This window comes from Bolinopsis microptera, chromosome 8 (assembly GCF_026151205.1).
Source record: "Bolinopsis microptera isolate Bmic1 chromosome 8, MBARI_Bmic_1.0, whole genome shotgun sequence".
NCBI classification, from domain to species: Eukaryota; Metazoa; Ctenophora; class Tentaculata; order Lobata; family Bolinopsidae; genus Bolinopsis; species Bolinopsis microptera.
This window is the reverse complement of record NC_087079.1, coordinates 4056266-4081321: the sequence shown is the minus strand read 5'-3', so window position 1 is coordinate 4081321 and position 25056 is coordinate 4056266. Positions and strand designations below refer to the sequence as shown.

The 25056-nt window shown below is 35.6% G+C and overlaps 3 protein-coding genes across 3 annotated transcripts in view; 1 reads left to right on the top strand and 2 right to left on the bottom strand.

The window, feature by feature from the left end:
• The first annotated feature begins 1605 nt into the window (after positions 1-1605).
• LOC134819315 (transmembrane protein 64-like) overlaps positions 1606-25056 on the top strand; it is a 106233-nt gene continuing 82782 nt past the window's right edge. The window contains exon 1 of the mRNA XM_063829208.1: positions 1606-1626. The gene's annotated coding sequence lies outside the window, so the exon portion shown is untranslated. The remainder of the gene's footprint in view (positions 1627-25056) is intronic.
• On the bottom strand, positions 19016-22037 carry LOC134819731 (uncharacterized aarF domain-containing protein kinase 5-like). Its single transcript, XM_063829833.1, has 3 exons — positions 20333-22037; positions 19998-20108; positions 19016-19808 (listed from the first exon to the last, which is right to left on the bottom strand). Exons 1-3 carry the CDS (start codon positions 21929-21931, stop codon positions 19668-19670), a joined length of 1851 nt encoding a protein of 616 aa, XP_063685903.1. The 5' UTR covers positions 21932-22037; the 3' UTR covers positions 19016-19667.
• LOC134819739 (uncharacterized) lies at positions 22252-23800 on the bottom strand. Its single transcript, XM_063829857.1, has 4 exons — positions 23716-23800; positions 23243-23500; positions 22982-23114; positions 22252-22777 (listed from the first exon to the last, which is right to left on the bottom strand). The coding sequence occupies exons 1-4, from the start codon at positions 23794-23796 to the stop codon at positions 22683-22685; spliced, it is 567 nt and encodes a 188-aa protein (XP_063685927.1). The 5' UTR covers positions 23797-23800; the 3' UTR covers positions 22252-22682.

Below are 25056 nucleotides of genomic sequence, written 5' to 3'. Positions count from 1 at the left end.
TTCTATCAAAAGTCTTATCCAATAATTATGGAAACTAGATAATGAACAGATTACAGATTTGAAAATATGTTTATCTACAATTATAACCGGTATACCAATTAGGTATCATAACTATTTATAATTACCACTTCAGTGAGATACATTTTTTTGGATTTTTAAAACTTTTTTGAAAGAAAGACTATTTAACTAAAAGTAATTATAATAAATCCTGTACTCTAAAAAATTAATAAAATTGTTAAAACACTGTAAAAAAATCTGTCATCTAATAATATATGTACTATGTATGTATTACTATGATAATGTTAACATTATCAGTAAACATATCTATAATTATATCTTTCAATCCATGTGTTGGATTGGAATTTATTAGATATTCTAGTACATTCACGCCGTTCATGAACTACACGATTGAAGAGGGCAAAGACTAGTCTTCTGAACAATGTTTATCTTTGTTTGCATCCTCTTTTGCACCTGGGCCTCTCTCGACAACTACGACATAAGAGAAATTCTTAGCCTCCATTGTGCTAGTACCACCAGGATACACCCAACATACGCCAGGTTTATACTTGTAGACAACCTGGTAGTAAGCTGCATCGCCACCTGAGTATAATCCAGGGATATCATCTCCATCAACATGACAAACCACCGAGTAGATGGGTTGGTTATCATACTTACCTTGTCCCACAACTACACCATGTTTCGGTGGAGAACTATCAGCAGCTTTCAGCATTGCTTCATAACCATCATCTGGGCGAATGAAATGGAAATCGGTTGTTTTACATACTTTCGGGCCGTATGTGTACCATGCATTTTCCCACTTCCTGCTAGCCAAGCCTGGCAGCCAGCCATGGGTACTATGAGTCATGACACACCACATAGGTCCCTCTGTATACCCCCACTTATCGTTACCAAGCATTAAATCGGTACTTTTAGGGTCTTCATTTTCGCTGGACTGCACAAACGAATAGGGCCCACTGATACAGACATATCTAAAATCTTCTTCGTCATATTCTAGACCTTTCCACCCAAACTGAGAAATCACACCGTCAGATTTGCCGGGTTCGTCAGCAGATGATGTATGACAGATCACCATGTAGCTGGGTTTACCATCTAGTAGGTCCCCGTGTATCGCTCCAAGAGGTGGAGAATCAGCTTCCTGTACTGTCACCTTAGCACTCGGGTCTGCTTTCAGATAGGAGAAATCAGCTGTCATGTACACTTTTCCTTGGTATGTGTACCAAGCTTTGTCACCAATAGCCTTGGCTGGGATCGTGCCATGAGGAGTGTTTGCTAAAACGCACCAAGAATGAATTCTTCCCTCTATTATTCCATTCTGTACATCATACTTAAAACCCAACATAAATTTCTCGTCGGGGGCTAGCTCATTGTTGGATACCAGTTCATAGTAGATCGGCATCCTTGGCCTTACTCCTTTTCAATGGTAATATTGTGAGAAATAATTTATGAGGTCAAAAAAGTAGATTGTTTAAATCAATAAAAATGCATATTATGTACTACATCATATTCATGTTCTAAAATTATTTGTTATATTATGGAGTAGTGTTGAAAGTTTTTAACGCTATATAATACTTTCAATACCCGGTGCTATATAACAAATAATTTGAGAATGGAACCTTCGACAGTTACATTTACCTGAAAAGACCAGTGTCCGTTGAATTTTTTAATTCAATAAAGTGAGACAGTAACACTAGTGGATGATAGAAACATAAACTTCAAACGAGGAATACAAATCAAGTCAGACAAAGCCTCCTGGAGTTTCTGCCATCCTGTAAATGGTATATAAGATTAACATCAGTCCTCTTTTAGTTTTTCTTTCTGTTTCTTCACGGTATCCGGCTTTATTAGGCGATCTTCACGGATACCAGAACATGTAGCAGGAGAACTTATTCGTTAGGCGTTGGCAGCTGTTTAGAAATGCTTCTTCTGTAGATCTTTATAAATCTTCTTTCTTCTGTGTATAAATGGCCATATGTGAATGATGATTAAATGAGATGGGTGTGATATGAGGATAGATTATGCAATCCTCTCAACTAACTTAAAAGCCAGTGGTAATGAACCAAAACAAACAAATCAATACCAGCTCCACAAAGAGTTATGCAGGCTAAAAGGCTGCCTCATAAAGGAGGACTTCAGAGGGAGGTTAAACAGGTGTCTCAACTGACTAATATATATCCCCTTTTCATTTTTTTTTTTTTTTTTTCTTTTTTTTTTTTTTCAGTTATCCTAAACACAGTTCAGGTTACTGACCGGGACTTCGGATTTATATATTATCATTTTACAACAACCCAGGGGAACCAGGCTATTGGCCGGGACTTCGGTCTTTAAATTATTATTATTATTATTTTTTTTTTTTTTTTTTTTTTTTTTAAGTAAACATTTTTATAAACATAGCAAAACTAGTCAAATAACTTAGTTTGCACTTTAAAAATCCCATGAAACTCACACGCACTGATTTTAAAAACTAATCTGCAAAAGTAAAAAATAAAGATTCTGACTCAAAACAAAAATGACATTAAAATGTATGAAAAAGCTAAAAATATAAATGATAAATCCATAAATAAAAAATAAATTCGATGTTCACTCTTTAAAAATACTAGTCCCTCTCAAAACACATACGCAGACTTTGAGAACTAGGCCCTCTCTTAGTCAAAACATCAGCAGGCATCGTCCTTGAGGGCATAAAGTTAACAGTTATTTCACCCTTCTCAACCATTTCCCTTAGTGATGCCATGGTAACTATCAGTCTTTTTTCAATGGGGTCCTTTGTCTTCTGTACAAGCTCTAGAAGTCCTTTATTGTCAATAAAACAGTCTATGGTCACATTTAAAGAATCTCCCAGTATTTGTTGTAGTGTTTGCTGAATAAAAATGGTGTGATCAGCCGCTTTCAGGAGTGCAAGGCTTTCAGCGGCTAAAGTACTGTAACAGACTCTGTCCAACTTTACAGATTTCCAACAGACAGGGTTTTTGACTCTACCATCTTTATCCGAAATAAGTATCAGATACCCACACTGACTACCATTGTTACTAAGATTTCCAAACGATGCATCACTGTATGTAAGTAGTCTTACTCCATTCTTTATGTTAGGCAGTTCTCTGAAGGTCAGTGGGGCATCTTCATCAGTTTTAAGCTTTTTGACTATCTTGTTGTGAAGCATTATGTCTGAGACGTTGGGATCTTTCAGATTATTGCTCAACTGACAAGCATCAAACGAAATATCTGGTCTGGTTTGGACAGATAACCAGATAAGTTGTCCAACACCTGATCTGTACTGTACATACTCTTCGTGAGTCAGAGCATGTGTTTTCTGGCTTCTTCTGTTACTTGATAGTCCTATGGTCTTTAAAGCACTGATATAATCTGACTGTCCAACAGTGATTTCATATGAGATTGGATCTTGTTCCACCTCAAGTCCAAGATATGTGAATCGCGATGCTTCCTGTGACTTAATCTCAAATCCATGCAGCACATCTTTGTGAATATTAGACTCAAAACCTTTGGTCCCTGCATAGATGAAGTCATCTACATGTACAGTCATTATTCCTGCAAGATCTTCTTTGTCAACTCTTGAAAAGAACAGAGCATCATCATATAAACATTTCCTTAAACCAGCTTGTTCACTGTGGTCTTTTACATTTCTGTACCACATCTTTGCAGCATCTGACAGTCCATAAACACATTTGTTCAGCTTCCACAGTATTCCTGGTTTATAGCATTCCTTTGGAGGGGTAAGATAAACTAGTCGCTCAATTGGTTTACCTTGTAGAAATGCTGAGGTTATATCAAGAGAATGAATAGGCCACTTCATTGATGCTGCTACTGTGAATAGAAGTCTTAGAGATTCTTTTCGACAAGTAGGACTGACTCTTTCGGTACTATCAAGAGGAATTTCCTCAAAACCTCGAGCTACCAAACGGGCCTTTTTCTTATGACCATTGTCATTTGTGACCCACCTTGTCGAAATGGGGACAAACTGATTATCTACTTCGTGAGCCTCAACCTCTTCATACACATTGTTTTGCTTCCATTTTTCGATTTCGTCAGTCTTCTGTGACTTATAGGGGTCAGTGTTTAACACTTCGATACTGACCTTCTTCTTCTCATACTTTGACTTAGCTTTGCAGAACTTCTGCTCCTTTGTAGACATTGATTCCTCTACATTAGTTTCGTTGCTTTGTGGTATATTATCTGTGCTTACAGTATTATTATCATCCTCTTCAGCAGGAGCAATATCGAAAGCGTTCAACAGAACATCATTTTTCAGCATTTGAGTTGCATTGTAAAATTCTTCAACAGTGGGATTAGGCTCATCTGGTGGATCGGTCCCACTTACTTCGGAAACATCTTTTGAGTACAGTTCATTTACATTGACAACATGAATCCGGTGGCATCGAACAATATACCCACCATGTCTTACAACTACAACTTTCTTGTCCACACCTATAACTGTTCCTGGTCCTCGCCATCGCTTATCATCATTTCTTTTGTAGTATACCATATCACCCGACTGTATCTCATCAGTGTACACTTCTCTAGTTTTTGATCTAATGGCTCGTCTGATCATCTCACTAGCTTCGCTTTCCATCATTCTTTTTCGAGCACTGTAGATGGCAGAGATGTTCTTGGCAACAGTTTCACTTGGACTCTCATCTTCAACAATCGTTGGACTAGCATAGGGATCATCAATAGAAGTGAGAGATGGATGTTTGCCAAAGATTAACTGATATGGCGAGAAACCATTTACATTTGCCAAAGTGTTCTTGGCATGACAGGCCCATGCTAAAGCAACTTCAACTGAGCATTTAGTATCTTCCATGATCTTTATCATACTGTTAGACAAAAGGGCATGGTGCCGTTCTACAAGGGCATTGCTCCAAGGTGCTTCAGCTCCAGTAGTGATGATATGAACGTTGAATTTCTCACAGAGGTCAACAAAACTTTTGTTAACATATTCCCCTCCATTGTCACTCATGAACTTCTTCGGTGGTCCAAAAGTGTTGATCCAGTGTGTAAAGACACTTTCCACAATGGTTTCCTTGTCTTTTGACCTGATAACTTTTGCAGCAGAGAATCTGGTTTTATGGTCAATCATGTGCTGGATGTAAATGTTTTTATTCTTGTCGTACACCTTAATATCCATGGCAACGGTATCATTGAAGTCTTTGGCTAAAGGCATACAGACTACTGGACGATTATTCGGTCGCTTGTATCTCTTGCACACATCACAGTTAGACGATACTGTGTCAATCTCTCGAGCAATTTCCTTGGTAAGCTGTCCTGCTGTTCTTAAGAGTGACTTTAACTTTTCAGGTGGGGGATGGGCGAATTGCTTATGTAGCTTAATCGCTATCTTTCTTTTGTCAGTACTTTCCATGGTCAGGTTTACAATTTCCTCTCCTGATTTACATAAGCAGACTTGTTGATGGATAGTATTCTTGCTCAGAGGGATGCTACAGTGTCCTGATTCATTGAAGATGATTTTCTGCTTTACACCAAAAGCCTTCACTGTGTCATCTCCAAAGTCCAATACCATTCTAGCATCTTTCATTGACTGTTTGCTAATCAGTAATGGAATCTGATCATCAACAACTTGTGCCACAATGTTCACCTGTTTGTCACATACAACGGCTGGGAATGTGCAGCATGTCCTTGACTTTGATGGTGCATTATCTCCAAATTTAAACGATACATGTTTCTCTTCATAGCACACCTTAATGAAATCTTCTGGAGACAGCGACTGAAGATAGACTTTCAACCATTCCTTTCCACAAACCGTTTTGTTGCATCCACTGTCAAGAACTGCTAACCCAAAGTTGTCACTGGTAAATTGGTCCATAACATTTGAGTTCTCTTCTTGGGCAGGAGCATTCATAAAGAGATTTACATTCTCACTCGTTACCTGATTTCCACTTTTGTTTATTCTGCGGCGTTCTGGACAATCTCTAGAAAAGTGGTAAATCGACTTGCAAACATTACAAGTAAAATGCCGCCCATATTTGTCTGTTGGGTTCATTTTTCTGTCACTTCTGACACCCGCAGCTACCTGATGTTGACTTTCCTGCTGTTGATTCTGTTGTCGGTATCCTCTGGCTCCTCTACCATTTCCTCTTCTAAAGCCATATCCCCGGTATCCTCTTCCCGAATAGCCACTTCTTCCTTGGCTGTAATATGCATGCTGCTCCATTTCCTGAGCATTCAGTACTTCATTTTCATTTTCGTATTCATCATACATATTAAACTGATTTTCAATACAGGAGTTACCAGTATAAAATGTAGAGTCTTCTTTAACTACACCAATCATTCTCTGGTGTGAACTTTCTGGATCTTTCATAGTTGTGATCTTCTTTATCGTTTCTTTCATGTTAGTGTATGTTAAGTCGCCACACATAGTAATGGCAACAGAATACTTGTAATCACTAACATTACAACTTCTAAGTAATTCATACGCTAGAACAGGTTGTGGAAGCTTAATATCATGCTCTTCCATTCGTTTTACAACTTTTTCGAATGACGAAATAAACTCCTTGACATCTTGGCTTCCTTCCCGACTTAACTTTCTGAACATGTCATAAGTCTTGAACTTTTCCTTAGCCAAATCTTCAAGATAAATTCCATCAAGGACCTCCAGGAGGCAGTCTAATCCCGATGTCTTTACTTCAGCACCTTCTACTGTGTCTGTTCTGCCATTTTGTAATACTTCAAGTGGAACTTCCACTGCCTCAGACTTAGCCTTCTGAGGTAACATAAAAACAATACATCCTGCTTGACGCTTTTCTTCGATCAATGTGGTTGCCGACCACAATTTCACTTCTTTCTTGAACAAAAGATAAGAATCTCCTAACTTAGGGATAGGTGGTCCACTACTGTTCACTTGATTTTCCGACATTTCCTGCTATCACTTTTAATTCAATAAAGTGAGACAGTAACACTAGTGGATGATAGAAACATAAACTTCAAACGAGGAATACAAATCAAGTCAGACAAAGCCTCCTGGAGTTTCTGCCATCCTGTAAATGGTATATAAGATTAACAGAATTGGCCGTATTTACGGAATCATCAAAAATTATGAACAATAAACATATTAGGTAAAAAAGAATCCAACAACCCCGGTGACAGAACGTGATATGAAGAACTATTTAACGTCCACTAAAACTTCAAAAAATTTACTCATTAATGAATAACATAAGTTATGATAATAATTTCTAATCAAAATTAAAAACATGGATAAAATCTTTAAACGAACCAAACTAAAAAAATATTCTTATAAAAAAATTTTAAAAATATAACTAAAAATCTGTAAAAATTAAGGTAGTACATGTACATTTTACATTTGTCGCAAAATGTCTTCAGGACCAAAAAAACATGATAAGGAACTGCATTCCAAATATTATTACTGTTTTATAAAGATACTCTTTTGGTCGAGTGTATTTCCAAGTTTTCCTCAAAGCAATCTTATCGAAAATTCTCTTTGCAAAGTCTTGGCAGTTTTGATCTGTTACACTGTAATCGCTACAATCCTCCACAATTGCATCCAGATAACCTAACAAATGTATGAAAGGATAGTCAGAGCTATCTTCAATCTCAAGGTCGACAGGACCTTTCCGAGTAGATGGTCGCATACCTTCAACCACATCATCACATCTTATGCTTCTCCCGATGTAAATTCCGTCTCGCTGCTTTTCGAGGGATAGACTTACACCACAACTTGTCTTCAGCACCACAAATGCATGATAATCAACTGAAGTCCATTGTCTCCCAATTCGTTCTCTTATAGAAGCAGTTGAACTTCTGTATATGCCTTCTAGTGGACATTTGTAGACATAAACATGAGTTACAGTCGTGCCGTTAACAATACTTTTATAATTGTAGCCGAAAACACTCTTAGCCACGTTAAGATGCGGATTTAATTTGAAATGGCTAGGCTTATCTGGTTGGCTTATCTCATCAAAAATTATCTTTGCAAAGTCTTTGTCATTAAAAGCACTGCAAGTAATTAACATTTCCTTTAAAAGGTCTATCAAGCAACTAAAGGGATAGCTGGATTTACTGTCTTCAATAACATCGTAAACTTTAAAGTCATATCCATAAGATCGAAATAATTTTCTCCTAAACTCAATGGAAGAGGTACCATCTTGCTGCTTCTCGAGAGATATCAATACTCCACAATTCGTCTTTAGAATCACAAAATAAACATAATCAACTGTAGGCCAGGACCATTGTCTTCCAACAGTCACGTGAGTTACAAAAATTCTGTCAATTATCTTTTCATATTCGACTCCGAAAATTCTCTCTGCAATGTTGAGTTCTTCGTCTAAATTGAGACATCCCTCATTAACATTAATATTATTTAATGACTCATTTACAAATACCTCATCTGAAATTGAATGCTCCTTTTTGCTGTGAGCTGACCCCATGGTTCATGAAGTCAGATTGAAGCAAAATATCATGAGATTTCGTCCAGTCTGCCTCTTACCATCGACCTACAATAAAATGATCGTTCGTGGTTACTGGTTAACCAAGGTCATTATTAACATTAATTACAGAAGAACTGTTGGAACGCTTTATATTCAGTAATTATTGACTTTTTACTCAACAATCTACAATAATCATGTTTAGGAATACAATGCACTGACACGATCTTGTGATGAACTTTAGCAGTTAGCTTTCAGGATCAATTTCATACATGAAAAGAAATAACACACAAAATCTCCTTCATATCCCCATTTCCATATAAATAATGATGACAGAGCTGATAAAGCGTGTCAGAGCAACACCAAAGGGCCTCACTTCCATTTTTTAACGAAAAATTAAATTGTTTAGCAAAATGTACAATGGCCTGGCCAAGTTAACATTCGGTAGACGTGACAAAAATGTTACCAGAAGGCGCAAAACATTGGTAGGTATATATCGAGCATCAGCATATTATATAAAAATGGTTTTTCACTGTATCTCTAAGCCATCCTCAGAGATATCAGCAGGAAGAGTGTTCACAAAAACAGAATCAGTATCAACCGAAGATAAGAACTCCATGATTACAGTATTGTTAAATACGTTATGATGGCTCACGAACTTGGGTAACTCGTCTTCTTTGGTATGTTCTGTGCATGTGTAAATATGGGGAACCTGAAAGTTAACATTGCCTTAATCATATTTCCCTTCCGTTTGTGTACCTTTATTTTCTACACAATAGTGTAAAGTGGCTAACAGAGTGGTGGAGGGGGCATAAGTAGTATTAACTTATTAATTATATGTGAACGATCCTTTATTTCTAAAAACTTTAATATCACAATAATATCATAATTTTCAATCTAATAGAGATATAATACATATTAAAATACAATTAATATGATAAGATTAAATCTGATTTGCTCACCTGTTTTATCAATGAAGACGTAGTGGAGTGAAGCAGATAAGACTGGAACGAATTACCAATTAGCGCACAGTACTTTAACTGATCCCAGTTACTTTTCAAAACGTTATCGTACATCCTTTTACTGAAGGTACATTTTCTGGATTAAAGTTTATCATACATAATAATAATATCATTGCCATGGCCCTGTGCCCACGTGTACGACTTTTATAAACGATAATTGGCACGGCTATTATGTCATGTGGGGCACGCTGCAACACAATAGCCATGAAGGTACACACAGCCTAGTAATTACAACACTACAACTAATGTATAATGTGTAAGTATACAGTATTACAATACCTACTGTGTATCATATAAAAGAGTGTGTTACACAAAACTCGTCTGCCACACATGTCGTTTTCTGGTAAAACCTCCATGTACTGAGCAATGAAGGTTCTCTCTGATTGTGACAGTACTGGGTCAAATACCAGACACCTGATAAAGTAATTAATTAGGGACGTACCATCTAGAACACTAGCCACATTGTAAATCTGTTAACCAACCTTTTGATCAATTGATGAGTTATTATTGCTTTATTATCACTGGAATCAGACAAAAGATACAGTGCTGATAAGAAATTTGAGAAATAACAAGATAAATTACAAACTTTTGAATTTGGGGAGATTTTTGTAGAACGTTTACTAAAACAGCAAACTGAAACTGAGCCAGCTTGCAGGTACTTAGTCTTCCTAAACCATAGCATATTATCTGTTCAATATCTTGACTTGATATCACTTCACTGATCTTATCACAGAATACAGAGTCTGAAATAGCATGTACATGTTAACATTGGCTAATTGTACATTGTACATGTTAACATAGCTAAATGCACTTGTCAAAATAGCTAAATGTACATTTAACATGTAAACATAAGCTAAATGTTTGACAGGTTATTCAGTTCCAATCTCAGTTTTAGATTTGCACTTCCCATTAAAAGTAGAACCAATAACCGACAATAACTGCAAAATAACTGCAAAATAACTTCAAAATAACTGCAAAATAACTGCAAAATAACTGCAAAATAACTGTAAAATAACTGCAAAATAACTTCAAAATAACTGCAAAATAACTGCAAAATAACTGCAAAATAACTGTAAAATAACTGCAAAATAACTTCAAAATAACTGCAAAATAACTGTAAAATAACTGTAAAATAACTGCAAAATAACTGCAAAATAACTGTAAAATAACTGCAAAATAACTGCATAATAACTGCAAAATAACTGTAAAATAACTGCAAAATAACTGCAAAATAACTGTAAAATAACTGCAAAATAACTGCAAAATAACTGTAAAATAACTGTAAAATAACTGCAAAATAACTGCAAAATAACTGTAAAATAACTGCAAAATAACTGCAAAATAACTGCAAAATAACTGCAAAATAACTGCAAAATAACTGTAAAATAACTGCAAAATAACTGTAAAATAACTGCAAAATAACTTCAAAATAACTGTAAAATAACTGCAAAATAACTGCAAAATAACTTCAAAATAACTGCAAAATAACTGCAAAATAACTGCAAAATAACTGTAAAATAACTGCAAAATAACTTCAAAATAACTGCAAAATAACTGCAAAATAACTGCAAAATAACTGTAAAATAACTGCAAAATAACTTCAAAATAACTGCAAAATAACTGTAAAATAACTGTAAAATAACTGCAAAATAACTGCAAAATAACTGTAAAATAACTGCAAAATAACTGCAAAATAACTGCAAAATAACTGTAAAATAACTGCAAAATAACTGCAAAATAACTGTAAAATAACTGCAAAATAACTGCAAAATAACTGTAAAATAACTGCAAAATAACTGCAAAATAACTGTAAAATAACTGTAAAATAACTGCAAAATAACTGCAAAATAACTGTAAAATAACTGCAAAATAACTGCAAAATAACTGCAAAATAACTGCAAAATAACTGTAAAATAACTGCAAAATAACTTCAAAATAACTGTAAAATAACTGCAAAATAACTTCAAAATAACTGTAAAATAACTGCAAAATAACTGCAAAATAACTGCAAAATAACTGTAAAATAACTGCAAAATAACTGCAAAATAACTGCAAAATAACTGTAAAATAACTGCAAAATAACTGCAAAATAACTGTAAAATAACTGCAAAATAACTGCAAAATAACTGTAAAATAACTGTAAAATAACTGCAAAATAACTGCAAAATAACTGTAAAATAACTGCAAAATAACTGCAAAATAACTGCAAAATAACTGCAAAATAACTGCAAAATAACTGTAAAATAACTGCAAAATAACTTTTAATATTTATCCTAATTCATTGGAGATGGAGCGAGCTGGTTCCAATAATAAAATCATTAACTACCTTGATTTAAATATTAATATTTCCACAGAAGGACTAGAAATATCAGTGTATAACAAAACTGATGATTTTAATTTTCATGTTGTATCCCTTACATTTCCTCACAGTAACATCCCAACCGAGGTTGGCTACAACGTTTTTTCAAGTCAAGTTCTTAGATATGGTAATGTTAGCACTAGATTGGATATCTTTACCTCCCATCTTCACAAAATATTCAAAATTCTAATTGATAGAGGATATAGCCGTGATAGACTGATTAAAGGCATTAAACGTTGTCTGAGGAAATATGATAACGTTTTCAGGAAGTTCGGTATTCTAGATGACCGTAACATTATTAAAGAACTCCCCTGATATCTTTTGATTTATTGAAACACGGGTACTAACTCTGCTAAACTGAACAAATTCTGAAACTTAGGTGAATAAGTGTACAACGTGCTAAACCGAAGTTCAGACTGACCAGTGAAAATGGGCGAGCGTACCAAGTGTCATTTTAATTAGAAGTTTTAGTCAGTGATTTATTATTGAAGCTTGTAATTACAATATCTAATGCTCCTATAAATACTTTAATTAATTGTTTGTCCCGTTATTCTTTTTCCTTCCTCTTTTCCTTGTCATCCCCTTTAGTTTTAAGATTCTTGCTATAAATGGCTACAGCTAACACTATTAATGCTAAGTACCAAACAACAAGTGGGAGGTGGATCGTTGGTACCATTAAATCGATTTAACACCGCAATTCCAGTCGCAAGCCTGGGACCACTACTAGCATAGTCACAACATCTACAAAGCTGCCACATAGCCTGACTGACAATTTTCTCGACTGACTGACAATGTTTCTTCTTTTTCCCCATTTAGAATACAAAGATTAGTAAATTTTAGCTTATGATTAATATTATATTTTTACCTATAGTTTACTTAGATTACGTCCGTATCATGGTATCAAGTACTGGTGGTCGGTTCTTCCGCCCCGTTGGATACATAATTGATAGCTTTTCTTGATATTGCTCTATAATTACATTTATATCTCTCCCGGCCATTGGTTCCGAGATTTGGTTGATCTTTGTTTTCTTGGGCGCCCTCCTTGAAGTCTTGTTGTTGTACATACATCTCCTGATTTATCCTGTATTTACCTGTTTATTTCATTTTCTGGCGTGAGCTGTCCGCCATGCTACGGTACGAGAAACAGCGGCAGTGCAAGATCCGGTTCTAAGAGATTTTTATGGTCGCGAAGAATCTCGCCAGGCTACACTGCGTCGGTGGGAGAACTATTTAGGTTCATGACATCTAACGCCCGCCCAATCATGGCAGCCCCATGACAATAGGTTGATGTCCGACCCGTTGTCCTTGGCCTATCTCGAGTCGTTGGGTCTAGGCGGAAACGCCGAAAGGGATGATGTTACCTTCTTGACTTAAACGTAATGGTAAATTTTTCTCAAAATCCTTGAATAAATGGGTAACCCCTAGTAATGTCTTTTCTAGCACTTTTAGATGTTGCAATGGTAGAGGTTGTCTCACTTGCAACAGTTTTAATCCTGTTAATACATTTAGGAGCAGTACTTTTAATAATGATTTTATCTTTGGACATACAAATTTTATATTTAATTGTAAAACTAATAATGTTATTTATGTTATTACCTGTTCTACCTGTAAAAAACAATATGTTGGAGAAACAACTCAACCACTTCATAAAAGAGTCAATGGCCACAGAAATTGTGTCAAAGCCAAATCATCCACATTTTTATATGAACATTTTAATATTCCTGGTCACGTCTTCTCAGATGCTTCCATACAGATTGTAGATTATGTTGATTCTGACATGTCCACCGATGTCAAAAATGATTTACTTCTCCTGGAGGATTACTGGATTGAGAAGCTTGGGACAGCATTCCCTCTTGGTCTTAATGACAAGAAGAAAGGAACGGGCAACATCTCCCAAGATCGGGTTATGAATTATTTTAGTGGACAGATTGCTCGATACAAACGTGGCAGAGGGAATGGAAAGAAGAAAGTTCAGCCTAAGAAGTCTCTGGATACCATAGAGTCTGATATTAACAGGCTGAAAGATAACATCTCTTCAGAACATTCCATATACAAAACATTAAAATGTTATAGCTTATCAGATTTAGACACTCTCTACTCTTTGAGTCAAAATAATTCAGGATTGATTTACAACGTATGTTCCTCTTTCTGTTCAACATTTTCCCCCAAATACCATCAGAACAAATCTGAATCCAGTAATAGAGAATTTATAATTGTTCCATTTAATTGCAAATTCATTGATAATCTTAACCTAAAATCTATTTTCTCTGACACTTCAGTCATTGATTTGCTTCCCATTTTGATTCAGTCTTTTACACCATTACAGATTTATTATGAGTATAATGATCCTATAAGTCTTTCTATTTGTAACTATGCTTCATTCTTAAAGAAACTTTCTATTTCTGATATTAAATCTATTTTAGGTAGTCCATGCGATTGTCACTCCTCCCCTTTCAATTATCCTCCTCATGGACATGTAGTTACTGGTAATTTAGATATTGTTGATAATGTTGAACTTAGGGAAGTACTTTCCTACGGTTGTAAATACAGAATTCCCACATTTAAATCTCCAGATGAGATATATATGTCAGTTACCGAAGCTGTCGATAAATTTATAAAATCAAAAAGTAGAAAGTACTGTCAAAAAGAAGTAAAGTTCAGCGATTGGAAGGAAAAAGTGTTATCAATAGTTTCCAATCGTATTGAATATTACAAGAAAAACTTTCCTGAAACATTTGAAATAAAAGAAAACACACTGGAAAAAGATGATGTTAAAAGAAGTCTTAAATTGCTGAAAAGTAAATACATTATTTGTAGTATCGACAAAGCTTCTGGTAATTTTTCATTTATTTGTAAAAAGTTTTATGTAAAAACTCTTGTCAATGAAATGGGTTTTGATCCTAATACTCTAGAATGTATAGGTAATGATACATATAAACCCTGTAGCGAAGACGAGACTCATTATGTCAATAAAATATCTGAGAGTCTAAAGGAGAGATTTAATGTACAAGTTGAAGATAAAAACTTGCGACTAGCACGCATCTTCTGGAACCCTAAGCTTCATAAGAACCCTTACAAGGCGAGGTTCATTGCAGGTGCCCGTTTTTGCGTTACGAAACAACTTAACGTCCAAGTTAACTGTTGTCTGAAACTTTTGAGGAAATACTTCAAGAAATACTGCGAGGCAATCTACAACAACAGCGGTATAAACATGTTTTGGAGCATAGATTCCTCAAGTGAATTCCTTGAAGCTATCAAAAATAGCGATGTTTATAATATACAAGTATATGATTTTACTACTCTTTATACCAGATTAGACTTGATTGAAGTAGAGAATATGATTAATGAAGTTGTTGATTTAATATTTTCAGACCGTAATAGATATATTTGTATTTCTAAAAGAGACAGTAATACATGTTTCTTTTCCAATAAAACCTATGATTGTCATGCCTGCTTTAGTCAAGATGACCTAAAAGAGGCTGTTCAATTTATTATTTATAACACTTATGTCGTCTTCGGTGGGATTGTATTCATACAAACCAAGGGTATTCCTATGGGTGGAAATTCAAGTTCCCCTATAGCTGATCTCACTGTTGGCAAAAAGGAATTTAATTATATGAAACGTTTACTTCAGGAAAAGAAAATGGGATTAGCAAAGATATTATCCAATAATAAACGATATGTTGACGATTTATCTATTATTAACTACCTTTACTTTCATAAATTGATTAAAGATATTTATCCTAATTCATTGGAGATGGAGCGAGCTGGTTCCAATAATAAAATCATTAACTACCTTGATTTAAATATTAATATTTCCACAGAAGGACTAGAAATATCAGTGTATAACAAAACTGATGATTTTAATTTTCATGTTGTATCCCTTACATTTCCTCACAGTAACATCCCAACCGAGGTTGGCTACAACGTTTTTTCAAGTCAAGTTCTTAGATATGGTAATGTTAGCACTAGATTGGATATCTTTACCTCCCATCTTCACAAAATATTCAAAATTCTAATTGATAGAGGATATAGCCGTGATAGACTGATTAAAGGCATTAAACGTTGTCTGAGGAAATATGATAACGTTTTCAGGAAGTTCGGTATTCTAGATGACCGTAACATTATTAAAGAACTCCCCTGATATCTTTTGATTTATTGAAACACGGGTACTAACTCTGCTAAACTGAACAAATTCTGAAACTTAGGTGAATAAGTGTACAACGTGCTAAACCGAAGTTCAGACTGACCAGTGAAAATGGGCGAGCGTACCAAGTGTCATTTTAATTAGAAGTTTAAGTCAGTGATTTATTATTGAAGCTTGTAATTACAATATCTAATGCTCCTATAAATACTTTAATTAATTGTTTGTCCCGTTATTCTTTTTCCTTCCTCTTTTCCTTGTCATCCCCTTTAGTTTTAAGATTCTTGCTATAAATGGCTACAGCTAACACTATTAATGCTAAGTACCAAACAACAAGTGGGAGGTGGATCGTTGGTACCATTAAATCGATTTAACACCGCAATTCCAGTCGCAAGCCTGGGACCACTACTAGCATAGTCACAACATCTACAAAGCTGCCACATAGCCTGACTGACAATTTTCTCGACTGACTGACAATGTTTCTTCTTTTTCCCCATTTAGAATACAAAGATTAGTAAATTTTAGCTTATGATTAATATTATATTTTTACCTATAGTTTACTTAGATTCAAAATAACTGTAAAATAACTGCAAAATAACTTCAAAATAACTGTAAAATAACTGCAAAATAACTGCAAAATAACTGCAAAATAACTGCAAAATAACTGCAAAATAACTGCAAAATAACTGCAAAATAACTGCAAAATAACTGCAAAATAACTGCAAAATAACTGCAAAATAACTGCAAAATAACTGCAAAATAACACTCACCCTCAGTAAAGACCTGCTTTATAACACTAGTAAGATCCAGAGGATGATCCCACTCATCATCAACATTATTTACTGGTAACACTGGACACTTCTTTGATTTGATCCTGCGTTTTCTTGAAGGTTTAACCAATACAAATCCATCAGTTTCCATTCTCTCTGTATACCTTGATAGTGGGGTCAGTAACTTAACAAAATATTATTTAAGTACAAAAGATTAAATATACATTACTGTAAATTACTGCATGTTTTATACTGACGTAAATTCTTTTTTTTTTATTATACGAGTTGAACACCACAGTAAAATGATAAAACCGTACTAAACGAAAATAATAATTGATGCATCCATTATATTGTAAGTCTGCAAATAAAAACGATAAATATTATGATTTTAAGCATTATGGCCGTCAAATTTTTGATACCGAAAATATAATCATATAATATGAAATTAATTGAGTATTATAATTCGCATCATGAAACAAATCTGTAACAAATAGGCGGCACATGTATTTCAATAAAAAAACGATCAACAGCACTAAAATACAATATTACTATGAAAACATGTTGAACATCATGCGCACTGCACAGCAGGATAAAAAACAGTCTGATATCACCTGAATTTCTGATCCATCAGCTTCTCCTGGGAACCCCTTCACGGCCATCAGCGTAGGGGAAGACTACACCTCACGTATATTGACATTCTGCGGAGGGAAACAGCAAGGAGATAAACAAACTCATGCTGGATAGACAGATCTGGAGAAACATCATATCTGCTCGGACATTGAAGCCACCCTAAGTCGAGTTAGTCATCACCTGCACCTACAACTCATCGAACGGAGACTTATAATATGCATCATCAGGATCCAATGCGTTATAAACATCACCCCACTTCAACATAGCCGGGTTAAACTTACCCAGGTTCTGCATGTGGTTCCTGACCATGAGAATGTCTGACGGAGGAAGAGTGTCTTTAAACTGCTTCAACCCGATCACGTGGGTCTGAGTGACGTCATCAGTAGCTAGGGTCTTGCAGGTCCTGTTGTCGGAATGTGTATCCTGCAGTGTGTAGCCTATCTTGTTGCCATCAAATACTGGTAACACGTTGCTGTAGCATTCCCGCCAAAATTCAGCGTTGATCTTTTTTAGCATAGCAACTTCTTTGTGGTAATCTTCGTCTTGTTCGGATATGATTCTTTGCAGCTTCTTGTAGAAGTGGTCGTAGAGTTTCTTATCGACAGAATTCCAATCAAGAATCTTCTCCCGTATTTCAGGTTTTATCCCGTTGCTGTATTCGTTGTTTACAGAGAGTTTCACGTATATCATGTGTTTCAGGTCCCAGCACATGAGTCGTCTGAGTAGAACCAAACACTCGTCTAACATTTCTATGATAATGACAAGATGAAAATCTTCATCAACCTTTTTTATCAGCTCATCAACAGCAGTTTCGTTGGGAAACTGAAGAGGGTTCAACCCCAGGTCAAAACTCATGCTGTTCTGTATAAGGTGAAACACAGCATCTGATGCCATCATGGATATTTTCTTAGGATTCCTAAAGAACTCCTCATATGGATTATGATGGGGTTGAAGATTTCTTATCTCTTCCTTGATGCCATGGTTATGGAACACTGACAGAAACTGATCAACAGGATGGCGAAGCAGGGTGGTAAAAATAGTCCCATCCGGCATTATCCTCAGGGCATCCATCTTGTGGAATCTGGAATACTGGCACAAGATACTGTAACCCTGAGGAGGCTTCACAGATTCTAAGTAGTGCATGTTAATCCTACCCGGGTAGTTCAGGTTGAGTTTCAGAGCGTTCATCACAAACTTCAGGTCATGTTCCTGACCGTATCTATAGAAAATGTTCGTTATGGATGATGTCCCGGTTTGGTGTGTTCGCAGGAAGTGTAGATTGTGTTTGGGCTTGCATTGTGGGTCTGGTTTTTTGGGTATTGCATACCATTCAGGTGGATAGACCTTCCCAGGGTTGTAGATCCATGAGTCAGTTTTTATTGGGACTTCAGGATCAATGTCTGATTTCAGACGACGCTGAGCTTTGGGCCAGTTTATTGAGGTGAGCGTGTAGTAAAATATGTAGATTCCTAAGATTGTTACTATGATCTGCCATTCTTTTTTGATTCGTTGAATTACCTTAGCTAATGACATCGTGGCACTGAATAATTAGAGATTAGTTTGGAGATTATTAATATTGGAAGATTTTCAGTAGATGTGATACAGTGAACAATATAAATATAATACATTTTCAAGTGGATCGAAGTAGTTACTAGGTTAGCAGGTTAGTAGAAAGCATTAAATAAATCGACATTCAAAACGAGCTTCATTATAATGATATTTACAAAGGCAATAACCGAACATTAGCAAACAAACTTATAGTTATATTAGTAAAGGATATGAAATTCGCGTTGTCAGGATTCAGGAATATTTAGTTGGATGATAACTTTCAATAATCAATAATGTTGCGTTAAGAAATTTCAGGGCATATAAACTCATATCAAAACTTACTTTTCAACATCTCCTTTATCTTTCATAATTTAATAACAATTACCCTACTGCAATACTAAAAGAACTGGAATTAATAACAATTAAAAATTACAAATAATATATCTGAGAGTGAGGGTCTACAATTGATTCAGCTGAACATTGGGTCACTTATCAATGTACTTAAATAATACTCCCTGATTTCATTATGATCACGAAATAGTCTTAACCGGAAATCAATAAATTTCCACATGTTAAGCCCTTCAATAGAGCTAATAAAACAAATTTCTAATCAGTAAGTCCATGTAACGAAAGTAAACTGTTACAAAAATACTAGAGCTCAAGTATTTACAAGTTTGCACATGATTGAAAAACTAAATAGAACCAGTTGTGTGTTTCATCTGACGAGTAGATCTAAGTTGTTTAAAATCTGAAAGCCCATGTTCACGCTTTAAGAAACAAAGCTGCTTGTGACACATCGACAGCTCCCTCTTCTCGTTTAGCAAAGCAGCTATACAGCCACAGTGCCCAGGCTATTAGTCTGTTCCTCAGGTCCAACACAAAGAAATGCCACTCAAACTTCACCTGGAAAGTAACGATTATCAGTAGATTCGTTATGTTTTCCTATTATTGTATCTAGGTAGATTGTGTTCAAAATAAAATGTTGCTAGACCGACGATAAAGCAATTAAATGTATGAAATTAAAATGTACGATGAAACTTTGCTTGTAGATTTAAGCTTAATAATGTCTGCAGTATAAAATGTTCAGCTTACCCGTGATTGAAGATTTGTGAAGAAATCTTCATCCTTTTTCGAGTTCTTAACGGCCACTTCTGCCATGAGTCTTACTCTGTTTATTGGTACCCCAAACGATAAGTTTATTCCCTGATGGCGTGATTCAGGATTAGAATTAGAAAACTGGTTGTCAAATGTTTTTCTTGATTTCGAATTTGAGGAACGAGTTGCATTAATTAAGTTTAAAGATGCTAGTCCTCCCGAAATACTGGCAGAGTTGAGGAACATGGCACACTTATGGCTTGTAAGATGTGGTAAGTCACAACTTACTTTTTTAAACTGAGAAGGGGGAAACTATGTAAAATATGCAATACCTGGATAAGACGGAGGTTTCTGAAGACAAGAGCTAGTTCCTTTGGTAAGGTGTCAAGAGTATCATGTGCCATGTGCCGTATTAACTCCATTTGTTCCTTTTCTTCTTCATTCATGTCTATCACCTTCTTTCTACGCTCACCATGCATCCCTCCGAAACCCAACTCCTTCATTTTACCGTAGGGTTGGAAAAACAAAAGGGTGGCCATCATGTCAGGAAAATTTAGCCCAAGTATTTTACCACTACTTTGAACTTCATCATGGTCATCAATGATTACAGAGTGCCAGAAGGAGGCAAATGCTTGTCGATACTCCGTTGGCAGGTGCTCATACAGCCCGTGATCAATCACCACTATCTCTGTTTTTCCAGTTCGGTGATTTTTTCTAACCATTAGGTTTCCCGGATGAGGATCACTATGAATATTTCCAGTTCTGAAAATTTGTTCTGAGAATATTCGAATAACCTTGGTCATGATTTCTTTAGTATCAAAGCCAGCAGCTTTAATTTTCTCAGCATCAGTCAAACTGATTCCTTCAGCAAAGTCCATTGTTAAAATTCGCTTGCTGGTCAGTTTCCAATGAACTGCAGGAACGTACATAAAATCCAAATCTTTCAGTTCATTCTTACATGAATCAGAATTCCTGCCTTCTGTAACAAAATCTAATTCTTTTTTAAGACTATCAAAAACATGAGGCATGACATTCAGGAAGGGGATACCAGGAATAAACCAATCTAATACTCGTAAAAGAAAAAGACAAGTTCCTTTGTCCATCTTGAACCTTTTAGCGATATCAAAATACTGAACTTTAATAGCAACCTTCTTTCCACAATGAGTCTGTCCCAGAAAAACCTGGGCAATAGAAGCCCCTGCTATAGGGTCCCGTTTGAAATTTGCAAAGAGTTTCTCTGGTTGTGCACCAAGATCTTCTACAAACATGTATTCTATTTCACCACTTTGCCTCTCAAAGATATTGCTCAATAAAGGTTTCAATGCCGCAGCAAACTCTTGAGGCAACATAGATGAATAAGTAGCCATACCCTGACCAATTTTGATGTAAGATCCACCGTTAACTAGCATAACATTAGCAATACGATTAGCTGCGAATTCCCAAAACTTGTGTTGAATTTCTTTGTACTTCTGCTGTTCTGGTGTCAGCTCAACTTCCTCGACATTTTTCCCATTTGGTTTACCAAACGGGTTTTCATCAGGTTGTTCCGGTTTCACCACGCCCCAATATGAATATTTGTAAACAGCCATGATTAAAGCAGCGTTTGAGACAGTTCTAACAAAGCGAACAATTCCAGTTAACATAACATTGTGATCTGAGAGATTCCACTCAGATGGTGATAAAGTTGAGTATCCGACACAAAACACTCCATAAGCTCCACCCAGGTAACCAAAAGACTTTAGAGGAGTCCAAATAACAGTAAGATTGACTTTCAAAAAATCGATTGTATACTTGAGAAGTTGTCTTGACCTGTTTAACGGATATGGTTTGGTAGCAAACATCCTTATACATGGCTTAGCTGTCCTTGGTAAAACACGGCAACATTTTAAAGTAGATCTCGGCTGAAGCCGATTTATAGATTGTCTGATCATTTAAAACCACCTCCTCACAAGTATCAGATCATGTTATCATTTATATTTTCAGTTGGCCAGCTTGATCGAAGTCCTTTCCTTCATTACCAATTAATATCCCTAAAATATCAGGTTGTTTGTGAAAGTACAATTTGCAATCAAAATTGGGTACACAGAAAGGGTATGATATAATATGATAATATCATGAACACTAATATTATCATAAACTCATAAAAAAGTACATAATATGTATGGACCACACAATATTGAATAATAATAATAATTGACATGTTTTTCACTTTTTTCAACTTTCATTTTTCAAGTCAAGTAACACGCCAGAGTTTTTAAAATTATTCAATTTTGTGAACAAATAAGATGTACAGAAATAATTACTGAAAAACGATTCTTTATTCATAGATTCATAGAATTAATGTAGACCATACTTCACTGAACAAAGCATAAAACTAGAAATCCGTTGGGTCCGGGTTTGAATTATTATTATGTATAATGCTCAACAGTGAAGAGTGTGATCACTCCGTATTACACGATAAAAAAGTTTACTGCAATCATACATAGCTTAGATGAGTGATTACAATTGGAAATCAAATATTATAAAATAATATAAAGTGCAGCAACTTTAAACATAAATTCCAGCGAATCATAAACACAAACAAAATAATCAAGTCTGAACACATAGAATTCGAATCTTTTGCTGGTATCAGTTATACTGTCAATCAAAGTACAGCACAGCAGCATTTTATCTTCAATTATCTCAGACTGTAGATAAAAGTCCAGAGCGGAGAGCGTAGACAGCACCAGACAGTGCATAGTGAAACAGATCAATGCGATACACCGGCCCTATCTTTCCTGAAGCAATGATCAAGTTAGGCAACTGGAACATTCAGTCACCTTGTCAACAACAACAAAAACGTGCTGATAGTGAATAACTAACGATTAACGAATGATAGACAGCCGAAATCTGGGGACAGGAAAATAATAAAATATCAAATGTTGCCAAACGTTTGGCGAAAATAACTTATGTCCAAATATAATTAGCATAAGCAAAAATACCTGTTACTCCAAAAAGTCCAGAGAGCAAGAGTAGCCCACTAGCCATGAGGTAGTTTTGGTTGCTGTTGATGATTGCAGAGTATGTGAGCCCAAGAAGTGTGGCAGGAACCAACATCTTCCGGGTATTCTCGTACTGTAACATTGAATAAAATGTTTTGAACCTGTCTCCTTGTTCAGAAAATACCATCAATTTGAATCTTCTATAATGAGCCTGATTAGGATCCAAGCCCCTTTAATTAAATTACAATACTTATTATTTACCTGTGTGGTACAAACATGCATTCCAAGAATAATTAAGATATCCCAGCCAGGTGAAACAAGAGATAGCTTGGCTCCTTGGTTGAGTTGAATGGAAGCAAAAAGGAGAAGCATCCAGGGAAAACCCACTGCTCCACCGTGAAGAGACAGAGTAGTGTGAATGTCCTTGACAGAGTCACAACCACTAAATCGTGCTACACCAGCAAAAGCAGCCAGGCCTGCTAATATGAATCCGTAGATCAGGAAAACATTTTCCTTTTTCTGAAAAAAAAAGTTTATTTAGATAACTTGGGCAAGCTTCACAAGTGAACAAATCACATCTTTTAAAAAGTATCTAGATGCTGCATCGAGCAATTGAATAGCTCTTAATTGCCTCAGTTGTTACTGAAACCCCCTCATTTGAGTTGAATAAGTAAAGTGATCAATAGAAAATATCATTTTGTATGAAAGTTTGAAAACATAAAAATGAGACCCACCACGAAGATGTCATAACTTGCCACGAGACAAGTAAGCGAGAGGACTGCGTCGGACACAGCTGTTGAGATTTGCTTTGTCATGCCTAAAGTTTTAATTAGTCATCTGAAAGCTACTTAGAGTTGGAGCATTTACTCATCACAAGCATTGAAAATAGAAGGTGCTTCACCCTCCTACAAACATATGTTGATACATCAATGAAAGTCAAGTATTATTGATTGAAAACAATGAATAAACTGCTATAAACTGAAAGAAAATGATGAAATAATCATATGAAATTACCAAATTATAAAAGTAGCACAGAATTAATTACTGTTTTACATCACAGTTAAGGGGGGGGGCCAATGGATATTTTTTTGTGAAACTTGATTTCGAGATAGCAGTTGACCAACAAACTAGGACCAGTGACCGAACTTTTGAGGGGGTCCCGGACCCTAACCGCCAAACGGTGCCTGCGGGGCAGCCACGCCCATATTTGGTCCAAATTAGGCCCAATTTAGCCAAATACCCTGAACATGCCCAAAACCCAAATTTTAGGTGCTCTACTTGTAGCTAGTGGTCTCTTGAACTCGTATATGAAATTTCATCAAGATTGGACAAAAAATGACTGAGTTATGAGCCAAAAACCATATGCCCATATTTGGGCATACGCACCAAATTTGGTAGATTTCGTCCCATAAATTGGTCAAATATCAATATTTTTCACTGAAACTTACTTTATATGAAAGGTAAGCCTAAACTACATATTCTCTGTAAGTTATAGCTTTATATCTGTTTAAATGTGGATACTAAGGCGAAAAGACCACAAAAAATGAACTAAATTGCCCATATCTTGGTTCGCGATATTCGCGGAATTGATCTCATTAAAATTGTAACAACTCGATCAGTTTTCAAAATTTTTCCATGAAATTTTCGGAATCGACTCGAAATCGCATTTCCACCTTAGTTTGAGAACAGATTTTTGATTTAGGCCTCCAAAAAAATTTGGCGGCCAAATTCCAAAATTTTCCCGGAGAAATTCAGAATTTGGCCGCCAAATTTTTTTTGAGGCCTTAATCAAAAATCTGTTCTCAAACTAAGGTGGAAATGCGATTTCGAGTCGATTCCGAAAATTTCATGGAAAAATTTTGAAAACTGATTGAGTTGTTACAATTTTAATGAGATCAATTCCGGGAATATCGCGAACCAAGATATGGGCAATTTAGTTCATTTGTTGCGGTCTTTTCGCCTTAGTATCCACATTTAAACAGATATAAAGCTATAACTTACAGAGAATATGTAGTTTAGGCTTACCTTTCATATAAAGTAAGTTTCAGTGAAAAATATTGATATTTGACCAATTT

Excerpts from the sequence above, each read along its gene's own strand:
- LOC134819731 (XM_063829833.1), bottom strand. The coding sequence starts at position 21,931 with ATGATCAGACAATCTATAAATCGGCTTCAGCCGAGATCTACTTTAAAA. Across the intron at positions 20,109-20,332 it reads GAAACCTCCGTCTTATCCAG|GGAATAAACTTATCGTTTGG; the intron begins GTATTGCATATT and ends TCACGCCATCAG. Across the intron at positions 19,809-19,997 it reads TCACAAATCTTCAATCACGG|GTGAAGTTTGAGTGGCATTT; the intron begins GTAAGCTGAACA and ends GTTACTTTCCAG.
- LOC134819739 (XM_063829857.1), bottom strand. The coding sequence starts at position 23,796 with ATGACAAAGCAAATCTCAACAGCTGTGTCCGACGCAGTCCTCTCGCTT. Across the intron at positions 23,501-23,715 it reads CAAGTTATGACATCTTCGTG|AAAAAGGAAAATGTTTTCCT; the intron begins GTGGGTCTCATT and ends TTTTTTTTTCAG. Across the intron at positions 22,778-22,981 it reads TGGACTTTTTGGAGTAACAG|GAAAGATAGGGCCGGTGTAT; the intron begins GTATTTTTGCTT and ends TCATTGCTTCAG.